Source organism: Apis laboriosa, unplaced genomic scaffold (assembly GCF_014066325.1).
Source record: "Apis laboriosa isolate Shangri-la unplaced genomic scaffold, ASM1406632v1 scaffold38_cov145, whole genome shotgun sequence".
Taxonomy (NCBI): Eukaryota; Metazoa; Arthropoda; class Insecta; order Hymenoptera; family Apidae; genus Apis; species Apis laboriosa.
In genome coordinates this window covers 976,126-1,003,931 of record NW_025223092.1, presented here as the reverse complement: position 1 = coordinate 1,003,931, position 27,806 = coordinate 976,126, and the positions used below count along the sequence as shown (strand labels likewise).

At 21.4% G+C, this 27,806-nt stretch overlaps 1 protein-coding gene across 1 annotated transcript in view; it reads left to right on the top strand.

The window, feature by feature from the left end:
• Nucleotides 1-27,806, top strand: part of LOC122715541 (lachesin-like) — a 101,269-nt gene that overhangs the window by 6,854 nt on the left and 66,609 nt on the right. The window contains exon 2 of the mRNA XM_043937809.1: nt 16,018-16,044. Coding sequence (XP_043793744.1) covers nt 16,018-16,044 — 27 coding nt within the window. The remainder of the gene's footprint in view (nt 1-16,017; nt 16,045-27,806) is intronic.

Here is a 27,806-nt window from a genome sequence, read left to right as displayed (position 1 = left end):
AAATTTTTTATCTTTTCCGTAATTTATTTTTTATTATTTTGAAATAAATCGTATATCATAAATACCAGATATAATTCAAACAAAATAACAATTGTACATCTCCGGATTATTGGTCTGTTCGGTAATCCTATAGAATCTAAATCTCCATTCATAAATTATACATAAGTATCCGAGTAAACGGAAGAGGTTCGAGGAGATAAGAAATAAAGAAAAAAAAAGGAAAGAAAGAAAAAAAACTCAAGTAAATCATACAAAGCGAGTCTCCCAAGTAAAGGAAGATATTTATCAGAAATAATAATTCCGGTTCCGGTGAAGGATGACTGTTGAAAAGGGCTATGAACGAAGGATTGAGTATTTTTCATTACATCGAATATCGAGCGCTAATGGCCGACAGTGAAAGGGATAAATAAGGCCCTGAAGGAACGTGCGAGGTGAAAAGAGATTTCCGGCCAATTGGAAACTTCTGCTTATCGGCTGCTTAACGAACGACGAAGTGAAAGGAGAGAGGACCATTCAACTCGGCCAAACTCAAGAATAAATTAAGTTGAGTCAATTCCGGCTGCCACTTACCAACTTCTCCAAGTGTCGTTCAACGTTTTGTTTTGACGCGAAGAAATTATGTTTTCAAACTCATTCAATTCAAGTAATGGATGTGAGGGAAATAAAAAAATGGACGAAAAAAAAAATAAAAAATTGTCAACAGAATGATGCTCTTTTCTGTTAGATAGAGCTATAGGAGCTATGTTACAAAGCTACGTACTTTAGGTTAGGTTAAGTTATTACTAATGAAATAATTAAATTCTTAATAAAACATTTTAATTTTTATTTTATATTAATTATAATTTATATAAGATTTTTTCTATTATATATAAAATTATTAGTTAAATAAATAATACATAATATATATTAATATATTAATTAATATATTAATTATATAATTGCTTGATTTATTTTTTTATATAAAATTAATATTTGCTTTGATATTGGTTTATTTGAATTCTATTCATAAAATCGTAAAATATAAATTATCACTCATTTTTTTCCTGAAAAATATATAAAAAATATTTTTTCACAAAAACATTCTTATTCTATTGATTCTAGATTTCTGAGATCATTTTAAAATTATGGTATAAGATGGTCATTAAATTTGTAACGCAAGCTATGATTATAAAGCCTAAAACAAAAAATATAATTTAAAAAAATCAAGATGATTTTTACTTTTTAATGAAAAAATTATCTTTTGTAACATTGCAATTTAATTTTTAATTTAAATGGTTTTTTCAAATTATTGAAAATATCTAAAAAATTGTAATTATATTGTTATTAATTTACTACATATAATTTATAATTAAAATTTTAAATAATTTTCTTTTTTAATTTGATTACGAATTTTTACTAATGAGTAATTAAGTAAGAATCAATATTGCATTCAAAAGGAATTGAAATGAATTAAAAAAGAAAAAAAAAGTATTTTTATTTTTGCATAATATTTATATTTATTATTTTAAAAATTTTAAAACACTACCAAAAGTTATTTTATTAATTATTTATTATTAATTATTTATATTTATTATCTTGAATTGTTACTTTTGATCCTAGTTTGTTCTAAAAGAAATTGAATTCTTGTAACAAAAACTATTTGATATATATATATATATATATATATATATATTATATATATCATATCACATATATACTATATATATTATATATAGTAAGTCATTTGAATAATATTGTTTCCCACAATTAATGCTATAAATATCAAACTACATATATATTAAAATAAAGAAACACGAAATTTGTATTTTATTTCAATTTAAAATTATGACACTCCATTTAAATAACTCTATAGAAAAAGTTCATCTTGAGAAGCAGAAATAATGAATGATGTTCATATTGAAATTTTCTAAGATTAATCGAAAAATATCGCCGCGTTATAAACTTTATTATGAAAAAATAAAAAAATAAAGAAATAAAAAATAAAAATAATCGATGAAGAAGAAAGTTATTGCGATCCTAAATGGTTTTGCAACTTTTGACTTATTCTGTATTATTACTCTTCTCTTTTTTCCTCTTTTTCTCATCGGAACAAAAACCAATAATTAATTGCGAATGCATATTTCATTCGTGACTTGTTCCTTTTCTCCTACTATCTCTCCGTTTCGAGAATAAAATTATGAGGATTTATGTTTTTTAAGCAACCTTACTCGATTGCTCTCTACGGGAGAGGAGTGCGTAATTCTTCATTTTGTCGTTCGCAGATACGTTATGAAATCTCGTTAGAGCTTTCGAAATTAAGAGATCGTGCATCACTCGCAGAATTGTTAGAAATTTCTCTTTAGTACGAATTTATATCTGTACGCGCGGCATTTCATTCTCGTTTCAGTGATATAATTATTTGAACGAAGTTCCAATTAGCATGAGACTAGGAAGATCATAATTTTTGCACACTCTTGCGCTCTGTTTATTTTTTCATGATGCATTCGCGTCAAAATAGTTCATTATAAACGTAATTTGCATATTAAACTTCTCGAATAGACACCTTTATGGAGGAAAATAATAAATAACTTTGATCCATATATGATGAAGCGATGAAGCGCACATTCTATGATTACTTTCTAAATTTAAACGTATTGCTCTTGTCGTACATTTATTTCAAAATTTTTATAATTTATGGATTTTAGAAGTGAAAAATGAAAAATGAATAAAAGAAAAGCTTGAAATAATTTAATATGAAAAAATATAAGAAATTCAAAAAGGATTTTTTTCGGTATCTAAACTTTGTATTTTCTAAAAGTATTTTATCTTAATTTAAAGTTATGATGACATCAATTGAATCGATAAAAAAAAATATTGAATAAAAAGTCATTGTATTGATTCATTGTAAATTTAAATGAAAGTTAAAAAAGTTTGATCAGCTTGTTAAGTTTCATTTATATGCATTGGAATGGAAAAATCATAATCAGTCAAAAAAATGAAATACAAAAAAATTTATCTAAATCAAAAATAAATCTTGATATAATAATGAATATTTAATATATGAAGAAATCTTTTTTAGAATATCATCTGAAAATGAAATCAATACTAAAGACTTTTTTTTAGTTACTTTTTCATTTTTAAATATAATTCTTTTTCTTTTTCATTATAATTCTTTAATGATACGAGATAGAAAGTTTTTAAAAATTTTTTAAATAAAAAATATTTAATTTTTAATGTTCTATTATAATAATATTGTAAAAGAAATTTTCAGAAAAAATTATATTTAAAAAATGAAAAAAATACTGAAATTTACAGATTAATTTTATCCTCCATCAAAAGAAATTTCGATAAAAAATTACTTCATATATAATTATACTCTATAGTATTTCATATAAAAGAGACTTATTATTGACTTTAATAATACAATTTGTTAGTTGAATTTGTATAAAATGATGATTTTTGTGTTTAATTATTATAACAAGTAATAATATTTTGATATCGTATTCTATTTTCTTTAAGGACAAAAAAAAATTACATAAAAATCATATAAATATAGATAAATAGAAGAAAACTCTTTAAAATATAAATACTTTTTATTTGTGTCAGAATATTTTAGAAATATTTAAAATATTTTCCTTTCGCAATAATATCACATCAATATGATTTTCTATTATTTTCATCCACACGTATAACGAATATTAAAATAAGCGATTCTAATAAAATTGTCTCTATTATCAAATCTTTAGATAGAAATTGATTTACTATGAAATATTTGACTTGCTCCAATACGTACTTCTAACAGAGAAAAATATTATCAGTGCTCGTAATTCTATATATGACAGCTATAATAGCGGTTGTTCCAGTCATTGATATCCTTGAAAATAGAACGTGGGAATGAGTTTCAAATGTATCGAATAAGAAGATAAACTGTTGGACGAATTTTGATTTTGCTTTTATCTCTATTTATCTTTTCATTTGAAATTGTATTATTAACTTGATCGTATAAATGTTCGATTCTATAGGCTTCTTTTCACACAATAATAATTCACGAAATTTGATTCGCTATATATATTTAATCATTCTTTCACAAAGCAATTGATAAATTCCTATATAATGTCATGTTATATTCAGTCGATGCAGTATCAAATTTCATGGCACAATTCTTGTTGAATTTATGAAGCATATTTTTTAAATAAAATCCATTTCAAAATTATCATTAAGAGAATAGAAGTAGAATTCTAATTATGTAGTATTTTCTTCTTCTAATCAATTATTTTTCCGGTTATTTCATAATTTTTCAATGTAATAAAAACTTTTCTTATTAATTAGATTCGCATTTATATCATAAAATGTAATTAATGTAATTAATACTAATAATATAGTATGATTGCTTATAATCCATTATAGTTACCTACATATTTGTGTAATTATTTATTTTTTAACGCAAAAAACAATAGTTTGTTAAAATTCATAGACGAAATTTATAAATTATATATAATTAATGTTAAAATGAGACAATGATGTTGTTTGTTTCGATAAGGACAAACAAATATTCATGACGAGAGACGAAGTAATCGATTAATGATAATGGTAGATGATTTAATGAAAAAAATTATTGTAAAAATTCAAGGAAATCATCGATTCATAATATTAAAATGTATCGAATTCTTTAGTATTTCACGTTAAATTAATTAAAGAAATCAAAGAATGGATTAATAATTAATTAATTAAAACTTTAACAACAGATTTTTTTGATGTTAAAACGAAAAAATTATGGATACAATATAAAAAATATATTGAAATCCATTATAAAAAAAAGTAATATGTACATTTTAATTTAAAAAAATCATTTCTTTTCTTTTTTCATTTTTTTTTCTTATTCATTTTGCAAATGGATCTTACTTTAAAAACATATCTTTTATATTTTTAAAAATGAATTTGCAATTGTTGACAGAATATTATCATTTGTTTCATCATGTTTTATCAACTTCGATTCGAAAAAATATCGACAGCAAACTAACTGAAGATATACAAAATCAGAATAATAATTCTGAATCTCATAAAATAAATGTTTCTCTAGGTGTATATATACGATCGATATCTATTATGTATTTAAATCAATCAAGATTCACCAATCGTTATGTTAATCATGTTTAATAAGAAACTAGTTACATTGCATAAAGAAACTTTGGGATAAAATTCCCCGTTTTTTTAATGATATCTTCATTTATCTTATACTGTATGATGTTTAAAATTTTTTCCAAGTTAATAATTTATAAAATGAATTTATCGTTCATTCGTTGAAAAATCCTCAATTATTTTTGATATTATATTTGATAATCATATTTTTTATAGAAGATATATTTCCATTTTATTTGCTTTTTATAGAAATATATTTAACAAAGAGTTATTTTATGATAATTGCTCTTACATTTTCTTATATTCATATGCATGAAGTATGAAAATATTTTCAAAATTTAAATTAAATTATAGATGGATTATGCAATATAATTATCTTATTATTCTTATTATATCTTATTATATGTTATTAAAGTAGAATTCTAATTATGTAATATTTTCTTCTTCTATTCCACGCGGCTCAAAAATTCTAAATAAATTTCTTTTATACGATAAATTTATAAATCGGCAACGTATGATGGATATGCGCAATGAAAGCATCAGACAATTGTAAGATTGAGAATCACGATTTCGATATTCTTAATTGTTACTGATTTTTTTAGTGATTTTCTTCGATTCGAGATAGTTGACAAAAAATAACATTCACAGTATTTTAACAAAATATTATGCCTGAATATAATTCGCGAAGAATGAATTATTCCAGAAAGGTAGAAAATTGTTGATACAATTATTCTTCTTCGATTTCATTCGCTTCATAGAAAATAAAAGAGAAGAACATGGGGTTTATTTGATACAACCAACAAATGGTAAAAAATATTTGATCACCTTTTAAAATACAATAATTAAAATTATTTCAAAAATTAAATTATTAAATTATAATTAAATTTCAAAATATTAATTGCGTGTATAATGTAATAGTTGTGTATTCATAATCAATTAAATGTAAAGTTTGAATTATACGTAAGTAAATACGTATCTTTTCACATTTGACTTAGTAAAAATATGCAAAACAAAACGCCATGATGTGATTGATTGCACAGATGATATTATATACATTTCTCTGATTTTGTTTTTTCGCACAATATATGTAATATATAAAATATGTAATGATAAAATATGTAATGATGAAATATGTAAAATAATAATGATAAAATTACAACGATCATTTGTTCTATTCTAAATTAATTTAATATTCTATAATTTACTAAAATAATAATTATCGTTTTTCCGGGAAAAAATCTATTTCAACGAAGTAATTTTGAAGACATTATTTGGATTTTAATTAAAATCCATTAATAAATTTTTTTTAAATTTAACTAATACTTTTACTGATCTATTATAACAAATATTGTTTGTGTATATTTATTATAAATTCAAGACATTTTAATTGTGTTAATATTTTCATTAAAAATTTAGCTAAATGTATACATTGTTTAAGTATTTATATTTTTATATTTTTATATTTTTATATTTGTATTTATAGAAACATATAGAAACAGGATGATGATTATTTACAAGAAAAAAAACTGATGATAAAGTGTTTTAAGGAATTTTCAAATTATTTTATTTTTGATTATTTTAAAATCACATTGATAATTTTAAAATTATTTGAGAAATAATTTATTTTTAAAATATTCCATTAAATAAAAAAAATTTTATAAATATATTTATAAAATTTTATAAATATTCCATTAAATAAAATATTTCATACAAAGAATTAATAAGTTTAATTTGCAATTAAACGATTTATTTAACATTTTACGAAATAAATTATTTATTATTATTATTTTTTATTTAATGGGTGGAAATAATTAGTTTTTTTAGTATATATATTCAACATCAAATATATATATATACATATTTTTATTGTTAATAAACATAATTACATTTGTTACGATTATTATTATATTTACTAATATGTATTGTTACTTCAAAAATAAGCGAATATATATTTTTTCCATTAAAAAATACATATTCGCTTTGGCTTGAATTTAATTTAATTGATCAAGTAAAGAACATAATTTCAATTGAAATATATTATTTATCGAATAATAAGTAAATAAGTTATTTGAAATAATTATTTCTAAATTATTGAAATATGAAATAAACTAAAGCAACCGCTATTCGTGTAAAATTTCGACAAACAAAAAATTTATCGGACATATGTTTATATAATTTTATATGTGTTTATATATGTTTATATAATTTATATGTTTTTATATATGTTTATATAATTTTTTCATCTTGAAAAAATTAAAATATTTTATAAAAATTTGACTATTATACTTATTTCTGAATTGAATTCTATAATTTAATTAAAACTTTTCGAACAAATAATACAATTATAATTTAAATTATAATAAATATCAAGCTATAAATAATGAAATTTATTACGAATTATATTTAAATATAATAAAAAAACATTCACGACTGAGAAATGATCAGCACCTATTATTTTATCAAATGAAATAAAGTTTTCAAAATAATAAAAATCAATAGTCGCGAATTCGTTTCGCATCCGTTCATAAAATATTCACGCTGAAGGCACACTGAGTTTCATAAACCTATGGTTTCGCCTTCTGTATCGATGCATTTTGCTATTGATATTTATATTTGTGCGACCGAATGCACTTAGCATGGACGTAAATGTGACAGGGTTGACTTGAAATCGAACTCACGCTCGTGTCTCCTCTCATTCGCTTTGAATTGATATCTCGTTACGATAGATAGGAAGCAAATAAAATACCAAAACAAAAAACAAAAAAGAGGAAAAAAGAAGTTCGAAGAGAGATGGGTAAAATTAAAACGTGAAAAAAAAGAAAAAGAAATATAACGTGAAATACGCGAGAAAAATGTGTAAATTAAAATGAAATAAACGAAATAAATCATGGAATTATATGGGAATGTGAAATCGGAAAGGCGGAAACAATTTCTAAAGTTGTGACAGATAAAGGAGAGAAATATAAGATTGTGAGAAAAAAATATGAAAAAGGTAAAAAAAAAAACGAGATGAATCGGAAAAGAATAAAAGAGTAGGTGGACAAGCAAGACAAGAAAGTAGAAAATCGATTCATTAGGAACTTTTGGCCGAAGATATTAAAGAAACTAAGATATAGAAAAGTAGGAAAAAGTTCCGAAACGGGATAGAGAAAAAGATATGAAGAAAAACCAAGAAAGAACTGGAACAGTTAAAGTTAAGGAAATATTAAAGTATGAGTTACAAAATACTAAGATAATCAAATATTCGAAATTAATTTAACAAATATTAATAACAAGTCATATAAAGAAATACAAATAAAGAAATAAATTTTTCTAAATCTTTTATGAATTTGTTCAATAATTTATTACAAGTTTAAAAAAAATATATTTAATTTAAATCATTTTTTTTTACATAAAATTTATTAAAATTAATATTGATATTATCCATTAATTATATTTGATAATTAATTTCAAATTAATAGCAAAATTAGCAAAAAATCGATTTTATAATAAAAAAATTCATTTTCTGCTATCAATTTAATATTTCTGATTCTTTATTTAATTTTGTAAATATTAAGAAAATTGTTTTTCAAATATTATAACTAATATTACTTTTATGGAAATATTTTTAAAAATTTGTGAATTTCATACTTGAAATTCATTTAAAGTCTGTTATATTCTTAAATAATGTGTGCAGCTTCGTGGAATATTTTGCTACGCTTCTTTGCTCATCTACTATCAGTATAAGAATTCAAAGCGTTCGCATTGCTTTGCGAAAATATTTAACTTAAAATTCTAAAGTTAATTTTGCTCTATGTGTTTAACAGGTTCATGTACACATGGTGTGGTTTTTTTACTCTTTCTCAAAAATTATATTTTCATTTATTATTTTGTGCAATTATATCAATAAATAAATAAAATTCGATAATAAGAATAATATGAAATTTGATAATAATAATTATTAATATTATGCAAACGAAATTTTAATATGATTACTTAAACATTAGTTAAGTTTTTATTACTTAAACTATCGTTGAATATCATTTCATTATATGGATGTCTTTATTATAAATACAATGTATAATTGAAAATATATTTTTATTTTTAATGCAAAATAAATAAATAAATTATTTATCCATTAAGCAACTATTGTAATTACAAAATTGTATTTGTTATTGTTATTTAAGATGTTTGTAGCAATAAAATTTGAATAAAAATCTCTTATTCCAATATTTAAATATCTTTTAATCAATGTCATTAATTATTTAAATTTAAACTTTTACCAATTAAATTACTGAAACATAATTTTTCGTTTTCTATAAACTATAACTTTTTTTATCAATTTTTATTATTAAGTTTTTCCACAAACATAATTTTTCACAAAATCTTTTTGTTAAATCATATTTATATCATAAATGTCACTTTAAAATTCTGGTTTTATCTAGTTCAAAATATACATATATAATAAAATAATTTATCACATATAGAGAACAATGAATATTTCTTCTCTATTCAGAAAAGATTGTTAAAATGTATTGAAATTAATTATTAACAACCAATTTTTCATGAATAAATATAATTAATTTTTTTTTTTATTTTATATTTTTGACTATTTATTGAATACTCAATTTCGTAACATACGTATATAGTTCATAGCTTCCAATTTAATATATTTAATACATTTCAAGTTATCAAATTTTTTCTATCTGCATAATAATGAGAATGGTGAATTCTCGTTCAACGAATAAATAAAATTTCCTAAAAAAAAAAAGGAAATCATTCCATTTATTATTTTATTTTTTATCAACGACTCGCTTTTTCGACTGCGTTTATTTCAAGAAGTTAAAAAATTAAAGTCTAGTGACGCGAACGAGTTTCCATGTAGCGAAAGGAGCCGACTGTAAAATGCTCTCGAACTAATTTCGAACAGCTGTACACGGTAGTGAAATGAAATCTCGTTTAATTTAATTCTATGGAAATAATTTCATGCCAGTTTCGCGATATTGTACCACGATACCTGATTCTTCTGCAATTAATTACTTATGCTTCGAAATATTACCAATTAATCAACGTTCTATATATCTACTTAACGTTTTATATGTCTTTATGATATTTCTTTTTTTGCATAAAAACAGAATAACATATTTAAATAAATATAGAGAGAAATATAAATATAAGTATAAGTTATATGAAATAAAATAGAAATATGAGAAACTAAAGCTTTAACTTTTATATAGTATTAATATTTAACAATGATTTCAAATATGATATTTAAAACACTCTTATAATAATATAATATAATAATATAATAAATACTATAGTAATATAATAAAAACTTAACTAATGTTTAAGTAATCATATTAAAATTTCGTTTAACTAGTAACTGTTATCAATAATTATCTCTCTTTTTTAACGAATGTTTAACGAATATTTAACGAATGTTTTTTGACTATAATAGAAAATTTCTACATGCGCTTAAAATAAAAATTATTTTAATTTATTTTATGATTTTCAAAGAAGCAGAATCATAATAATCGTAGTTTTAATATAATTTATATTTAATATAATTTATAAAGATTCTTTAACAAAGAAGTTTAAAATATTTGTGTTTTATGATAATCAAAAGTGAAATAATAAATTGATAGATATATAAAATACGTAAAAATTTTAAAAATGAATTAATGAAATTTTAAAGATGAATTAATGCTAATTATTGATCTATCGTGACCGAATCGTACGGATAGAAAAAACAAAATTTATATGTTGTAAAATGAAATAAATTATTTCATTATATTTATTTATATTATTTATTATGCTTATATATTAATGAAATCTTTCTATTATTACTTTAACACACTTTCATAACTTATTTCCACTTTTAAGTATATTTCCACTTTTTAAAAAAAAGTGTCTTATATTATTGTCTGAATTTGTATTAATCTTTGCCTTTATTTAAAAAAATTAAAAAAATAAAAAATTCTATAAATATATAATATTTATATTTATATGTTCCATATGAAAGTTTTCAAAAATTTTCATTTATTTAATAACATTCTAAAATTTCTTATAAAAAATAAAATGGACATGTCATATTTATACCCTCTTCTCCACATTATTGAAAAATTAATGAAAAGAACAGATAATCAATAAATTTGAAATTATTATACTTATATTATACTTAGAATAGAAACTTAATTTTGCATTCAATGCAATGCATATTCGTTTTATATCCAGTGAATTCTTCGTTTCTTTCATAGCAAAAGATATCTAGATTACGGGACAAATAACTCACGCGAAATCTTTCCACGGTTTAATTAAAGTCATATCTTCTGCAAAAACATCAAGACTTTTTCCATGCAAAAGCCAAATTTTTGAAAGAAAAGAATAAAAATAAAGAGACTATCTTTAATTCTTTCAATACATATTAAATGTGAATCAAAAATTATTTCATTTATTATTATTTTTTATTATTTTTTTCGTGACAATCTTTTGTTTAACTTAATCGTAAATTATTTAATCTTAAAAAATTAAAAAGAAAATATTTAAGGATATAATTATGATAAATTATATTTTTTCTCAAAGAAATTTTATTTCAATTCTACTTAAAATAAAATCTTATATTTTAATCTAAATTTTTAAATTTTTAAATTTTAATCTAACTCTCTAAATCTTTAAATCTTATTTTAAAAATTTTATAAATTTATATAATAATTTTTAATTTGTATAATAATTGTTAAATAATTTTTTTAAATTTGTATAATAGCCTATTTAACTCTAATATATTTTTTATAATTCTTTCTAACAAAATGAATTATATTTACATATATTCTATATTTACATTTTTAATAATATTATACATCATTGTAATTGAATTAATATTTGAATTAATATTTGATATTTGAATTAATTTATATTGAAAACTCTTCTATATATAAAACATATGTTCATACGTTTTTTATTTATTTTATAAATTCAAATATCTAAATATATATTTATAAATCATTCTAATAATCTGATATCAGATTATTAATGGATTATTAAGATTATTAATATGGATTATTAAGATTTTAAACTACATATAGTAATAACATAATGAAGATTTTTGCGAACTATTTATTTTAATTTACAATATTTTTCAATAATCATTCGTTTTTATTAGAATCCTGTTATGCAATTTATATTATTAATATTGCTATAAAAACTCGCATACACTTTGTCCAATAGAAATTTACATTTATTTTTCAATGTTTATAAGATTAAAAAAGATAAAACATTTTAAAATAATTTAAAATATTAATATAATTTATTATTTTTTATAATTTTTAATTTTCAGAATATTGTATTTCTGATTATGATATTAAACATTTGCTAAACATTTTTTATAATTTTTCGACAAGTACTTTCTTAGGAAATTCTCAGAATCTATTAACGGATTCAAAATTATATAATCCTACTTAAAAAGTTCATCTTCAAATCTTTTCTACTATTTTTCTTCCTACGTGTATTTTATATCTTTTTAAGCCAAATTTTTAACTTTCTTTAAAATACTTTTTTGATAACTTTTTATGATATATTCCATTATTTTCGATTAAAGGAAACACATATCATCCACATTGGATATGAAAAATTAAAAACATTAAGATTTAAATTATCAATTCTTAGAATTTTTTCAAAAAAATTATAAAATTTTTAATTTCTATATTTTCTACACTCTAGTTAACATAACATATTTCTAGAGTGAAAGAAAAGATTAATAATTTTCTCTTCTCTTTATTTTGATTTACTTACTATGATTTATTTTGATGATACTTTCTATGATTTATTTAGAGATTTTCTATATCGAATAATCAAATAGATATCCTATACATCATCTTCTCTATTCGAATAAAAATTTTATAATAGCATTAACGTGAATCTCTTTGAATTCACTTAATCATGTATATCACTTAATCGAGAAAGACAATGAAAACTGCAGACTGACGCGATACCGCATTCCATTCCCTTTTATCGTCGCAATATTGCATATCACAGATTTACGTTTCGCTCCATAACATATTCTTTTAATATTGTTTACGATTCGTCGCAGCGTGATCTAGTTTTCAATTGAAGATAATAACAGGGAGAAATTTTTACTGCGCTTCATATTTTTCAGAGAAGCAGGAATAAAAAGAAAGATGGAGAAAAAAATTTGAAAGAAAAAAATGGAAATAAAAAAAATAATCAACGAACAATTTTTATTCAGAAATAATGTTATAGTCTATAATTTGAAAGAGAGAGAGAGAGAGAGAGAGAAAAAGAGAGAGAGAGAGAGAGAGAGAGAGAGAGAGAGAGAGAGAGACAAAGAAAGAGAGAACAATGAATATATAAATGATAAATGGATTAATAAGCAAATTTTGTCAACAAGAATAGTAAAATTTTGAACATCTTGTGATTAAAAATATTACTCTATTAATATTTTTTTATCATAATCATTACAAAAATTATTTATAAAATATTTCGAAAACGAAAAATGAAATTTTGATTATTAAAAAAATTTCGTTCACATGATATTTCGATGAAAAAGATATATAAAATGATTATTCCATGGTATACTGCAAGATGTTGATATAATTGAGGATATAAGGATATTTTTCGACTCTAGAGATTAAAATAAAAATATTGGTTAAATTTTAACTTTATTATTATTTTTTATTAAGTTATTTATTAAGTTATAAACACTTTAAATTAATTTAAATTTACAGAACATATCTGTCTGCCTTTAATGAACATTTCAAAAATGTCTTATGACTTATACATATTTGTATAATTTATTATACTTTATATATTCTCAATCATTTGTAAATATTTTATTAATATTCATAAATGTTTTTAAAAGTAAATTTAAATTCAAAAGTTTTATAAACCGTTGTACATGTTTAAGATAAGAATATACATATATTAATATATTCTTATATTTCATTAATTTTCATTATTTCATAATTATTATTTTTAAATAATGTTTTATTTAAGTTAAAATATAAACTCAATAAAAATGAATCTTTATGCGTTTGTAAAGAGGAATAATGCCTCGGTTACTGCCATAAATCGCTCATACCCACGGATTTATCAATATATAACGCAACAGACAACTATCTTTCACAGCATCCAAACTTTTCACGAACAGCTTATTATCGAACTTTCCTAGGTAGCTTATTACCTATATTAAATATCGTAAAATTCTCAACTTCCGCGGAATGTTCGCGTCAGCGTTAGATTAGCATCTTGGATGAAACGTGCACACTTTCTGTTTCGTAATAAGACATTTTAATCATGGCGTGATAAAAATTTAATATGTTACGTATTTTTTTTTAACAAAAAGAAATTTTTTTAAAAATTTTCTCACGAATTTTCTTTACTTTACAATTGTTTCATTATTTACTTTATTTAATGGAAATATTTATATTATTATATGAAAAATAATGTATCATATATCCAATATTTCTATATTTAATAGTAGAGTATAATATAACAGAATTATAAATTCTGTCAATATTTCATACTTTGTTTCACGATTCCAGAAGATTTGAAAATGTTTTTGAAAATATTTTTGGCAAAATTAATATAATTATTAAATTGTTATAGTTATATAAATCGTAATTTTTATAAATACAGTTAGAAAAATGGAATTTAAATGAAGATTTATTAATATTATTTATTATATAATTATTTTTTAAATATTATAATATGTACTAAACTTTGAAATATTTTGTGTCTTTTTATGTATTAATTACTTATAATTTAATAAATAAATCTTCATTTTTGTAAACCAATTTTGATTTGTCTTGTTTTCTCTATCTTATCTCTAAAATTAACTCTTCAAAAACTTTGAATAAAATTTTTGAAATCTGAAAACAAGTTTTGCAAATATATAATAATTGCTTATTGCTTAATAATAAATTTTTTATTTATTTTTTATTTCTAGTTATTATAAAGATATAAGTGTATATTTATATAAGTGTATATTATATAAGTGTATTATATTATAAAATATAAGTGAATGAATTGTAATTCAGTTATCAGGAATTCAACAAAGTTCAGATAGTAATCAAAATAAATACTATATATTTATAATATATTATTTATAACACTATATATAAATTTCATTCATATAAATAAACTGCAATTATAATTTCTATTATAATTTTCTTTAAATATTTAACTAGTTCTATAATATATTTTTTATTATAATTTATTATAAAAAATCAATTAATATTTTTCCCGATANTTATAATTAAGAATTCGAAATACGATTATATTTTATATAAATTTACGTGAAATCAAAATAATGCGTTATAAATAATTTAAGAAGTAATCGCACAGATTATATTAAGAAACAAAAGGATTTGTTTTAATATTTCGTCGTTCTGATATTTCGATATCGATATTCGATAGAAATACGAAATTGATAAATCAGCCCAGTGAAGCATCCGAACACTTCTGGTATCTCAAATTGAGCGCAAAACTTTCATTCTTCTTTAAATTTCATTTTAGTCAAATCGCGTTTAATATTATAGTTGTTTCTCCTTCAACAAATGTCAAAAAATGATAGATTATTTATCATGCAAAAAGAATTTATTTTTAAATAGCAAAAAAATATGAATTGTAAAAAATATTTGGAATTGAACATTTTATTCAATATTTTCATCAAATATTTCATTAAATCTGTTTTTAATATTTACGAAGATTCTTATTTCTTCTATTTATTATATTAAGATCACTATATATCAGTATTTCCCAACGTTTCTTTGAAATATAATCTTCTTTTATAATAATTATCTTTATTCTTTTATAATAATTATCTGCAATTTCTTTTTTTTTTTTTACAATTACATAAAAATCCATTTTTGACAGGAAAAAATAAATATAATATTTTATTTTTAGGGGCGAATCACACACATCACATACAAGGTCCGGTAAGAATATATTTTGAAATATTAATCGTAATAAAGTGGTAGCAAATATAAATGCTTATATGATTAATTTTTATATAATTAATTTTTAATATTTTTTAATGCTTGCTACGATCTATTACAACATAATTTATTGTATTCATGCAAAGATATGTTACAACAAATAAATGCTGAAAATTTTCATTAAAATTAGATATATAATTACCATATATAGTTAATTGGAGTAAATAAAAATTATTATAGCTTTGAATGTTTAGCTATTTAGAGAAAATATTATATATATATATTCGAAAATTTAATTTTCTCATTCTAATAAGAATATATTATATATTATAAATATATTAGAGTGTGTCATAAATTTCTTTCGCATCACGCTAGGAATGATTTAATTGGTTATTTTTATATGAACATGTAGGCTTATCTATTATAATAATATAATATTAGTTTATAATATCAGTTTCAGTCGTAAAACTCTTTTAAAATACGTTTCGTTAGTGACACAATCTCTTTTAAAACTTTTTTCTACATCAAAAGAATTAAGGAATATGTTCAATGGATAGCCAAAGGAAGCATTTGCGGCATATTATGCTTTATTGCTTTAAAAAAGGTGATAGTGCAAATGATACTACAGACGAGATTTATACTGTTTACGGGATTGGTACTACTACAATTACTATATCAGTAATTAGTTTAAGAGATTTAGAGCTGGCAATTTTGACTCGAAAGATGTCAAGGCTGCAGCGGCCACCCAATAACGACGAATACAAACTTTATCAAGGCCATGCTCACTGAAAATTCGCAATATAGTATGCACAGGATAGTGAATGCCACTAACATTCCTAAAATAGTACATAATCCCCAGAAATTGATGATGATCAGGATGGGATATGTCAATAGATGTAAAATTTGAATTCCACAGCTATTGAGAGCGATTTTAAGAACGCGTCTCCACGTATTCTTTCTTCAATGACAAGAAAGAGAATCTTTTTTAAAGAGTTATTAGAGATAAGATTTGGATTTCGTATCAAAATGTGCATCGAAAACGCATTTGATTTAAGGATAATATACCTTCAACTGTCGCGAAGTCTGGACTTCACTCGAAAAAAGTCGTTGCTTTATCCACTTGGTAGGATTGGAAAGGTGTAGTCTATGAGCTTTTTTAAAATGAAACTATCAATTCTGCAAAATATTGCAATCAGCTTGATAAATTGAAAGACGCCATAGCAGAACGGCCAAAATTGGCGAACTGATGAGACCACCACGATAATGCAAAACCGCATGTTGCATTGACTATAAAAGAAAAGTTGTTACAATTTGATTAGATGTTCTACCGCATCTTCTGTACTCCCCAGATCTTGCTCTATCCGACTATTACTTATTCCTGTTATTAAAAAATTCTCTCTATGAAACGGTTCCAATCCATAAGCAAAATAAAAACGCATCGAGGAATATTTTGCAAATAAATCTCAACAATTTTGGAAAAAGAAAATAATGAAAGATAAAAAAAGATGATAGAACAGAACGGTTTACATATAACGCAATAAGTCAATCTTAAACAACAAATATTGTATATTCATTTTGTATCAAAAAAAAAAAAAGAAAGAATAGGACACTCTAATATATAAAAAATATATAGATGAATAAATTCTTTATAATCAAATATAAAATGTCTTTCAAATTTCTTTTCCAAAATAAATTTTTCTTCTTATCTTTCTTATATCTTTTATATTTCTTTCATATTTCCTAAATCTAAGTTTTGAATCAATCTAATAATATAAAAAAATAAAATAAGATTAAATCAAAAATTAAAATTGATTATAAGTTATGCTATAAAATACATTTATCCCATAAAACAATTGTCTTGAATATAATATAATAACGATTTGTCTCATAACTCAATAAATGTTTAATTCAGTGACTTGATCTAATTTTAACAACATTGTTCTAGTTTTTTTTTAAGTTTTATTAAATTACAATACTTTAATCGAAAAAACAATATATATTTTTATTCACTTGGTTTTGAGTTACACTTTCTACAAATCCTACAAATCCTACAAATCCTACAAATATTTCTATTGTAGGATATCTTTTAGGATTTATAACTCGAATTAATTATATTCCATTAATGATTTTTATATTTTATATTTCAACGCAATTTTTCTCTTTTTCATTTTCTTGCTTAAGATATCAACAATTTTGCTAAAATTATACAAAATATTTAAAATTATGCAACAACATATACAACATATACAATATCAAACATTTACAATTTTCCCTTATTTCTTAAAAATAAATAGAAGATACTATCGTAAATTTATCCGATTAAAATCTTGTTTTTGTGACGAAATAAAGCTTCAAAAAAAAAAAATATCAATATTTTCAAGATAGAAACCACTACTAGATAATTACCAAATTTTCTCGAATTACGAATATTTTTTTATTCACTTTACTTGCAAAGCATAAATAATTCTGCATGTATAACTTACGAAAATGGCTTGCATTATCACAGATGAAATGCAAAAGAAAAAAAAAAACCAGACTATTTTCATCCAACTTCTCGAAAAAGAAGAACGATGAACAAGAAATGCAAGATCGCTATTCGAGAATTAATGCCGACCTTAAATTACAATAATATGAAACTCTTTTCCCGCTCGAGACTCAATACAGAATTTTATTCCTATCCCTTGCCGAGTGAACGTTTATTTTCCGCTTTTATTTCTACGTAATGCCGCCACCATCAATTTACTTTTACTCCCAGCCACTCGCCACTCCGCTTGTCCCACGGCGATTGTCACTTCTACTTATAATACTTTCCGATCCTATTACCTCTGTTATGAGACAAATAGGTCAAGCTTGCTTCCTCCAAAGATCCCACGGCTCGACTTCAGGCTTATCTTTGGAACCGGAATTCCTTCTTTCTATCCTTTTGTCGCGTAGTTTACCTCAATGCCTGCCTCTCCTCTTCAACTAAAAAGTGTCGTACCTCTTATTTCATTATCTCGCCTCCTAACTTCCCCTTTCTTCTTCTTCTTTCCACTATCTCGTTGTTGTCGTTTGACTCGTTTGTTTCCTTTCTACTTGTGCATTTTTGACGTGGTGCGGAAAAGAGGTTTAAAGTCTGGAGAAGGAGAAGTTGAACAACATCGAGCTAATTATTGTAATTTCATGCCTTTGGGATACGATCTCGCACCGGCCGGCTCTAATTGGACTTGGGCTCCGACTTGTCGACAGCAGCTTTTGAGCGGGAATTTTACGCGACAGCGCAACTCAAGATTTATTCCACCATTTTTTTTTCTTTTTTTTGTTTCAAAGATGCGAATCTGATAATTATCGTGAAAATGAAGTGACGTTTCTTTTACCGTGTGTCTCGAATGTGACAGAATTTTTCTTTTTCAATCGTGAAAAAATATTTTATATGTAATTTGAATAATATTAAATGATCAATATCATATATCAGTTTTTTTAAATATTACATACTTTTTGAATTATTGCATCGCGCAGTTCATGAAAAAATACATTTAGATATTTATTATAATATGATCTTCAAATAATCTTAAATCCTAAATAAATTCGGAGAATCATGTTTAAATGAGATACCCATCTTTGTTTATAGAAAAAAATCGAAAGACATCATATATATATCAACAAAATGATTTATAAATTTTATGAGACAATTAATATTGGATGATAAAAAAAAAGGAGAGAATATAAATGATTTAATTTTGTGTTAAAGATACATGATTGAGTGATATGGAAACGGTTAAATTTTAAAGAATACAATAAAAAAAATATTATATTCAATAATAAAAAAATTGAAGATATGTTATAATATAATCTAATTTATTATATTCTTCCTATATATGAAATTTTTTCTTGAAATGAATTTTTTTGTAATATGCAACTAAAAAAGAATGTTTTAGCAGTCATCATCTAATTTGGCTGTTATCAAAATTTTGTCACGTAACTATTTTTTGAAGATGTCAAATACATAAACTAACAACGAAAGATCCACTTAAAATGCTGAAGAATGATTTTTTAATTAAAATTAAAATTTTTTAATTTGTAATTTGTTTTTAATTTTTATGAAAATATATATATTATAAAGTAAAAATATCTAAAATAGCCTAACGAAAATTGAATCGTTGCCAATTGAAAGATAATCCATATTCCATTCTAACTGATCTTGATAAAATGAAATTATTACATTTTCTATAGAATAGATAGAAATTCAAGAAACATAAGATATGCAAAAATTGGAAATTATTGGAAAATTTTCGAAAAAATTGTTTCTAGCATCTCAGTTTTTTCGTCAACTCAAAAAATATTGATTAATTCATTTAAAAATATTTTATTTCAATATATAAAAACTTGCAAAACACATGATATATTATATTAAATACATAATATAAGATATGTTATATTTTTTTTATATTATATTAGAATAAATCTTTATTTAAATTTATTTTTTTAGTTATGTTTAGTTATTTTTCATAAAAATTTGATTTTATGAATAATTGAATTTTTATTATTTAAATTATCAAACATAACTTTATTTATATGAACGATATAATCAAAAATATATGTATTATATGATACCTATGATACAAAATAAAAAAATTAAATTCATCAAGCATTTAATTCATTTACAGTTATTATATTTACAGTTATTATATTTGCAAAATAGAAAATTTCTAAATTTATAATATTTAATATATTATTATATATTTTAAAGAAAATTTTCCATAAAATTCTTTTATATGAATGTGAATTTCTATTAATTGGATGAAAAATCATAGCCAGTGGAGGAATTAGGTGAAATCCTATTATATAAATAATTTGGTTACATGAACATGCTCATCTCTCGACAAATTCATATAAATGGAGTTTCATACCAATGATAGTTGAAACTGCTCTCGATCCTGAATATCATCAGAAGATTTAGTTAATACTATACTAATACTACTACTCATAAATAGTCTAACGCAACCTCGTGTTATCAAATATATTTCTCATGGCGAAATCGACACAATGTTGATATAGAACCAACGATGCAGGATTCTGATATATCTCATGATATTTATTAACTCGAGCACGAAGAATCAAATCAAGAATCACAATTTTATAAAATAAAGATATTGGTTAAATTGCAAAAGCGAAAAATAACAATAGAACGATAGTAAGAATGATACGAAGACAAGAGTTAAAAATGATATTCTTATTTTAATATAGTAATATAGTAATTTTAATATAGTTTTCTGATGTTATCCAAATGTATACAATATACATAATTGCTGGAAATATATATCAATTAAAAATTTATATTTTATTTAAAATACATTGAATTACATTTATGTAAAATACATTGATTGTCACTTGGTTGGATTGTTAGCATCACATTTTACATCACTTAGATTATTCACGAAAATGAAAATGATTAAAAGAACGAGTATAACAATATTATATGTAATTATATATAATGTTAAATTATATACATATATATATAATATTATATAATATTATATATAATATTAAATTATTTTTACATGTATCATTTATTTATGCTATATATATGCTATGTATAAAATATTCTTATAATTTTATATTAAGATATTTACAAAAATTTCTTTTAAGAATATAAAAATAGTTTATTTTATATTTTTAAAATATTTTATTTCTGAAGATGTTCGGATTTTCAAATATTGGATAAACAATTTCTTAAATTTCGCGAATTATATGCTATTTACAGTAAATATCACATAGAAATTGTAGGTAAATCATTTTAGGAATATCTATGTAAAGAGAAACAAAATATTATTAAAAAAAATGTTTAAATTTTATTTAAGTTAAATTATTTAAATATATCATTAATTAAATTTTAAAATAAATGATATATGCACAGAATTTTTAAACTTATTTTTATTGAATGTAAAATACAATTATCACGGTCCAATAAATTTTTGAAAGTTTACAACTTTAATTCAGAAAACTTTAAAAAGTCACTAGAAAAGTTAAGTTCCCTTTTCTTTTTCTAATTTTCGTTTATGAAATTGAAATTTTAATGTTTTTTTTTTTACAGATATTTTTCTAATTCAATAGAAAAGTAATAAATTTTACTGTTTACATATAATGTTATTATATATATGATTATATTAAAAATATGATATATTAAGCATTATCTTTTCTTTACATCTGTGAGCAATTATATTCGTTTTAAACATACTAGCCAACTTAAATCTTTTATTTTTCAAAATATTAAATAATAGTATTAGTATCGTAAAATTAAAGTTCGTAAAAAAAAAATTAAAATTAAGTAAAATATTTAAAATTTTTTCAATAAAAATTCATTTTAGAAAAAATTTAACAATGGAATTTATCCTCAATTCTAATTCATATTGTCTATGGAGAATTAAAAATTTCAGTACTCTAATTCGTACAATTTTTAATATACGTATATCTGGACATTGTTTTATATATATTATTTCGCGTGAATTTAATTACACATGTATTAATATATTCATATTTTAATTATAACCTACAAATTTTCAGATTGTATAAAAATAATTTAAAATATTATAGTTAATGCATGGTCAATTTGTGAAAAAATGTTGCTTAAAGTTACTTCAGAAATAACCAGTTAATCTATATTCTCACATTTTTGAAATGTATATTAAATCTATATTTCCTAACAGTTAAAAAACAACATTAAATATTTACAAATATTACATATGTTATAAATAATATATAATATTATTATTAATTATGTATTATTATTAATATATGTATTATTATTAATATTATTATTAATATAATTATGTATTATTATTAATATATATGTATAATTATTAATATATATTTAAGATTGCAAATAATCAGATATATATATATTAATTATAATGTAAAATAAGAATAATTTAATTGAATTAAATATATAGTTTTAATAGTTTAATAGTTTAATAGTTTTAATTGTTTAAAGAAAAGAGAAACAGTTGAAAAATTTAATTTATACAATTTTATTTATACAATTTATAATTACAATAAAATGAGGATTTCTGTTGAAGAAATTGACTAATGAGATCTAATTATATAATTGAATATTATTAATGAATGATAATAAATATATAATATATATAATGAAATATTTATAATAAAATAATTGTTATAATGTGAAATTTTGTTATAATTAATTTTTTCAAACATAATTTTTTTTATAATTAATTGAAATAATAAGGATGAATAAATTGATAATAATTTTCTCCAATTATTTAGTTATGAAATAAAAAAATCATTCTTTCTATAACATTGTGATATTTAACAAAAATATAATTTCGTATCGAACATTAAAATATAAAATAAAAGAAATTAAAAAAAATAAATAAATAATTAAAATAATGAGTTTGAGAAATTAAGATTAATATATAAAATGCATAAAACAGTGAAAAGTACAACATTTAACGAGCTTGCAAGGTTTTTAAATGTGAATAGAATGGAATAAAACGCGGGAATTAAATAAAGGCAAGTTAAAACAAGAGAATTTTATTAAAATGAAGCGAAAATATATAAATGTATTTGGTAAAATAATTTAATTCAAAATAAATCTGTAATAAACAGTTGATTTAATTTAGTCTGTGCAATATTTGTACTTCGAAACAATTCGAACTTATTTGTTACAAAAAGAAGAAAGCTGTTTAATAAAAAGAAGATCAAGTAAGGAATCTGGTTGTCGTAGTTTTATATCGAATGTTTCTTGTTTCTTCTTTTGGATGAAAACGATCATGAACAAAACTCGATTTATTTCTTAGATACTGACAAGAAAAGTATTAATATTGATTGATAACAGAAAAACAAATAATAGTGAAACGATATTATTTTTAAATTTTTGTTATTATAATATTTCTAGTGAAAAAAAATAATATATATTTATAAATTACTGTATCAGATTAGCAAAAATGATTTCTGTCACTTGAAAATTTAATTTAAAAATTAATTTCTGTCATTTTAATTTTCTTTATTTTTATTTATTTATTATTTATTAATCTTGGCAAAAATTTTCGCTAAACATAATACAAAATTACTAAAATACTAAATGTATTATAGTTTTTTTTTAAAATGTGGTATAAATATAAATCACAAAGAAAAATGTTAAATCTGTATGATAAAAAATAATTCTAAAAAATAGATTAAATTTTTATATGTTATAAAAAAAGAATACAGTAAAAATATAAAATGACAATTACAAAAAAGTATTTAACTGAAAAAAATTCCAAAAAAAGAATTATTATTATGAAAAAATATATATACAAAAAAAAATAATTATTTTTAAAATATTTTCTATTTAATATGTATTATATTATATTATATTACATTATATTATATTATATTATGTTATATTTTATATATATATATATATTATTCTATATTATATATGTATTATATTTTAGGTTTTTATATCAATTTACTATACATGTATCTTAATATTAAATATATTATATTATTATATATGCCATTAATTTTTAATTGTTTTGTTTTTTTTTACTTTACTTTAGTTTTATATATTATATTATATTATATTATATTATAGTTTATATCATTGATTTAATAATCATTTGCATAAATTTGATATTTATAATATCACGTTTTAAAAATCTTTTCGTTACTTTTAATAAATTTCTTGTTGTTACAATTGACTAAAAACTTTTCATTAAGTAGAGATATATTTTGTTATCAAATATTGATAAATTTTCTAAAAAATATAATAATAATTGTAATAATATTTTTATAAATAATTAAGTCTATAACAATTAAGCATTTTTTAAATATTTTTATAAACAAGGTTAGTTTTTTTTTGGAATTGTTCGAATAAAAAGAATAAAAACATCGAATTTCTCTGATAACAATTAAAGCATTCAATAATTTATTTTTACAACTTCTAAAACTTCGATAGTTGCTTGGAATGCTATAAACGAAAATTATTCGAAATAACGATGGTTCGTTTCTCAAAACACGTTTATCTCCAAACAAATTTAAGAAACAACAAAAATTTTTTAACAATTGAAGTTAATAATGAAAAGAATAAGAAAATTTCATTTAAAGAAATAAATACCAAACTGAATAAATAAATAACATCAAAAAAATTCTAATTATTTTTTTATTGGAAAATTGCAAATTCCATTTTTCATTAAATATAATTAATTTAAAAGCAAATTTAAAAAATTTTTCAATGTTCAATGTTCAGTTTAAATCGCTGTTAAATTAATTATGATAATAAATAATATTTATTATGAAATAAACTAAATTAAATTATATTATATATAATTATTACTGTATTTCATTATTATATTCTATTTTATTTATAATATATTTTAAAATTTATATCATAGAAATGAAAAAAATTCGATAAAAAATTTAAAACGTATTTATGAATACATATCAACGTTAAGAATAGCGTTGTACTCTTGTACAACATAAAAATGTTTCATTAAATGTAAATCAAATATTTCATTTGCCAATCTAATAACTTTATGTTGACAAATTGCGATCAATATTGAAAAATGGTTAGTAAATTAATAAAAAAATATTGATACTATATACTTTTAGAAATTTTAATGTTAATTAAAATCATAATAAAATATCAGAATGCTTTTAAATTCTGTTTTCATTCCCAAATTAAATTTTATTATAAGAATAAAAATAGAAAATAAAATTTTGAATTTTTTTAATATTAATTATAACATCTTACAATTTGCTCTTATAATTAGTATAATTAAAGTATAATTAATTAGTATATTAGTATAATTAGTATAATATCTTATCTATATTTTGCTTTTAAGAAAAGCTCTTAAAAGTCATTGTTTTTCAATTGTAATATGATTTTTACAATATTTTAACAATTTTTTTTCCGAAATTTTACAATTTTTTAAGAAATTTTTTCCGAAACTTATTGTTTTAAATAAATAAATTTTCTTTTCACGTTCTATTTATCCTCAAAGCGGAATAAGAAACCTGATAAGATAAAAGATAATATTCCAATAATTGCTTTTCAGTTTGATCTTAATATTATAGCATGATACAAGTGCCGCGTGATTATTAGTATTATTAACATGTAATATACTTAAATATATTAGTATATTAAAGTTATTATATATTATATTATATATTATATTAGTATATTAGTATATTAAATTAATTGATATTATCAAATTACTTAAATTAATATCTGAATTAATTAATAATTTAAATATATTGTCGCATTTATAAAATAGACTTATTCTGAGAAATTCCTCATAGAAATTCTTTTCTGTTGTTATCGTTTGCAGGCCTCTATTAAGTCTAAACAAAGGATGATATTATTTGAAAAGACTGTCGTTTCTGAGAATTTAGTCGATATTTATAATTATAATTTATATAATTATAATTATAATTTAACTTATAATTTTTCTCCTTTTTAGTCTGGAACAGAGCTTGATCCCAAAGCTGACATATTCCAAACACGGCTATATTCAACCAACATCATTCTAGTTTCAAGAATTTTCCTCTAACTTGGGAATCAGGCACTGATCGCTATAATTAATTATTATATATATATATCTAATATATAATAATATATAATATATAATAATATAATATATATATATCTCCATCCAGAAACTGAGATCCTTCCAATTGAATTAGGAAGAAATTTTTTGAGGATATGAGCTTCACTGATGAAGAAAGCCTCACTGTAAACATATCATAATCTTACCGCCGCAGATACGGTAATTAGATAGTTTGTAAACATCATGCCCTGACCATCAGTCACGATTATCTAATGTTACTAATAAAGAGAGACTCATTGTGAACACGTCGTAGTCTGACTGCCTGATATGACAATAGATAATTTTCTTTGTAATTACGCTGTCAGACACGATCACTGCTGTGACATTTTAAGAGAGAGACATTCTCTTATAAACCGCACGTATAATCGCACTAATACAGTTCACTCATCCTTAAGAAATGCATTAACAATCACGAGCTGTAATTGAGCAATAACTTCTTCACACATATACACCTCAGTCGAAAGAGCATTTAACACATGTATATATGCACTTAACAGTCCACCATCCACCAATACTACTTATTTTTAAAATATTTTTATATATTTTTTATTATTATTACTATTACTACTATTGCGGGCGTGAACAATATATATATATATTACGAGAAAAATAATAATAAGCTTTAACTTTGGCTATTATAATTTTAGTCGTTCAAAATTGTTTTTATTTTCATATATCAATATGAATAGATTATAATGATGACATTATTATATTTATTATACAAAGTATTTCATGTTCTAATAGTTCTTCATGAAAAAATAAATTTAAAATATAGAATAATGATTTTTAAAATTCTTTAAGCACTTATTACGCTTTTTTTTTTTATTAAAGAATTTGTATATGCTAAAATTCATGAAATTCAGAAATGAAAAAAAAAGTCATAGAAATATTTAATCAAGACAGAAAACTCATTGGCTATTGTGATTCGATAAATAAAGATATGTTTATGACAAAATAGACACCATTTTCAGCAATTCCTTTACTAATATAAGTTATAGTTCATTATAATTAATATTAATTTTTAAAATATTAACATAAAGTGCAATCAGTTATGTTAAAAAATTTTCAAAATTCATTTTTTTAAAAATGAAATCTCAAATAAAGAATCATTATTCTATAGTTTCAATTTATTTTTTCAGAAGAAATCATGTGTGGTTTTATTATTCTT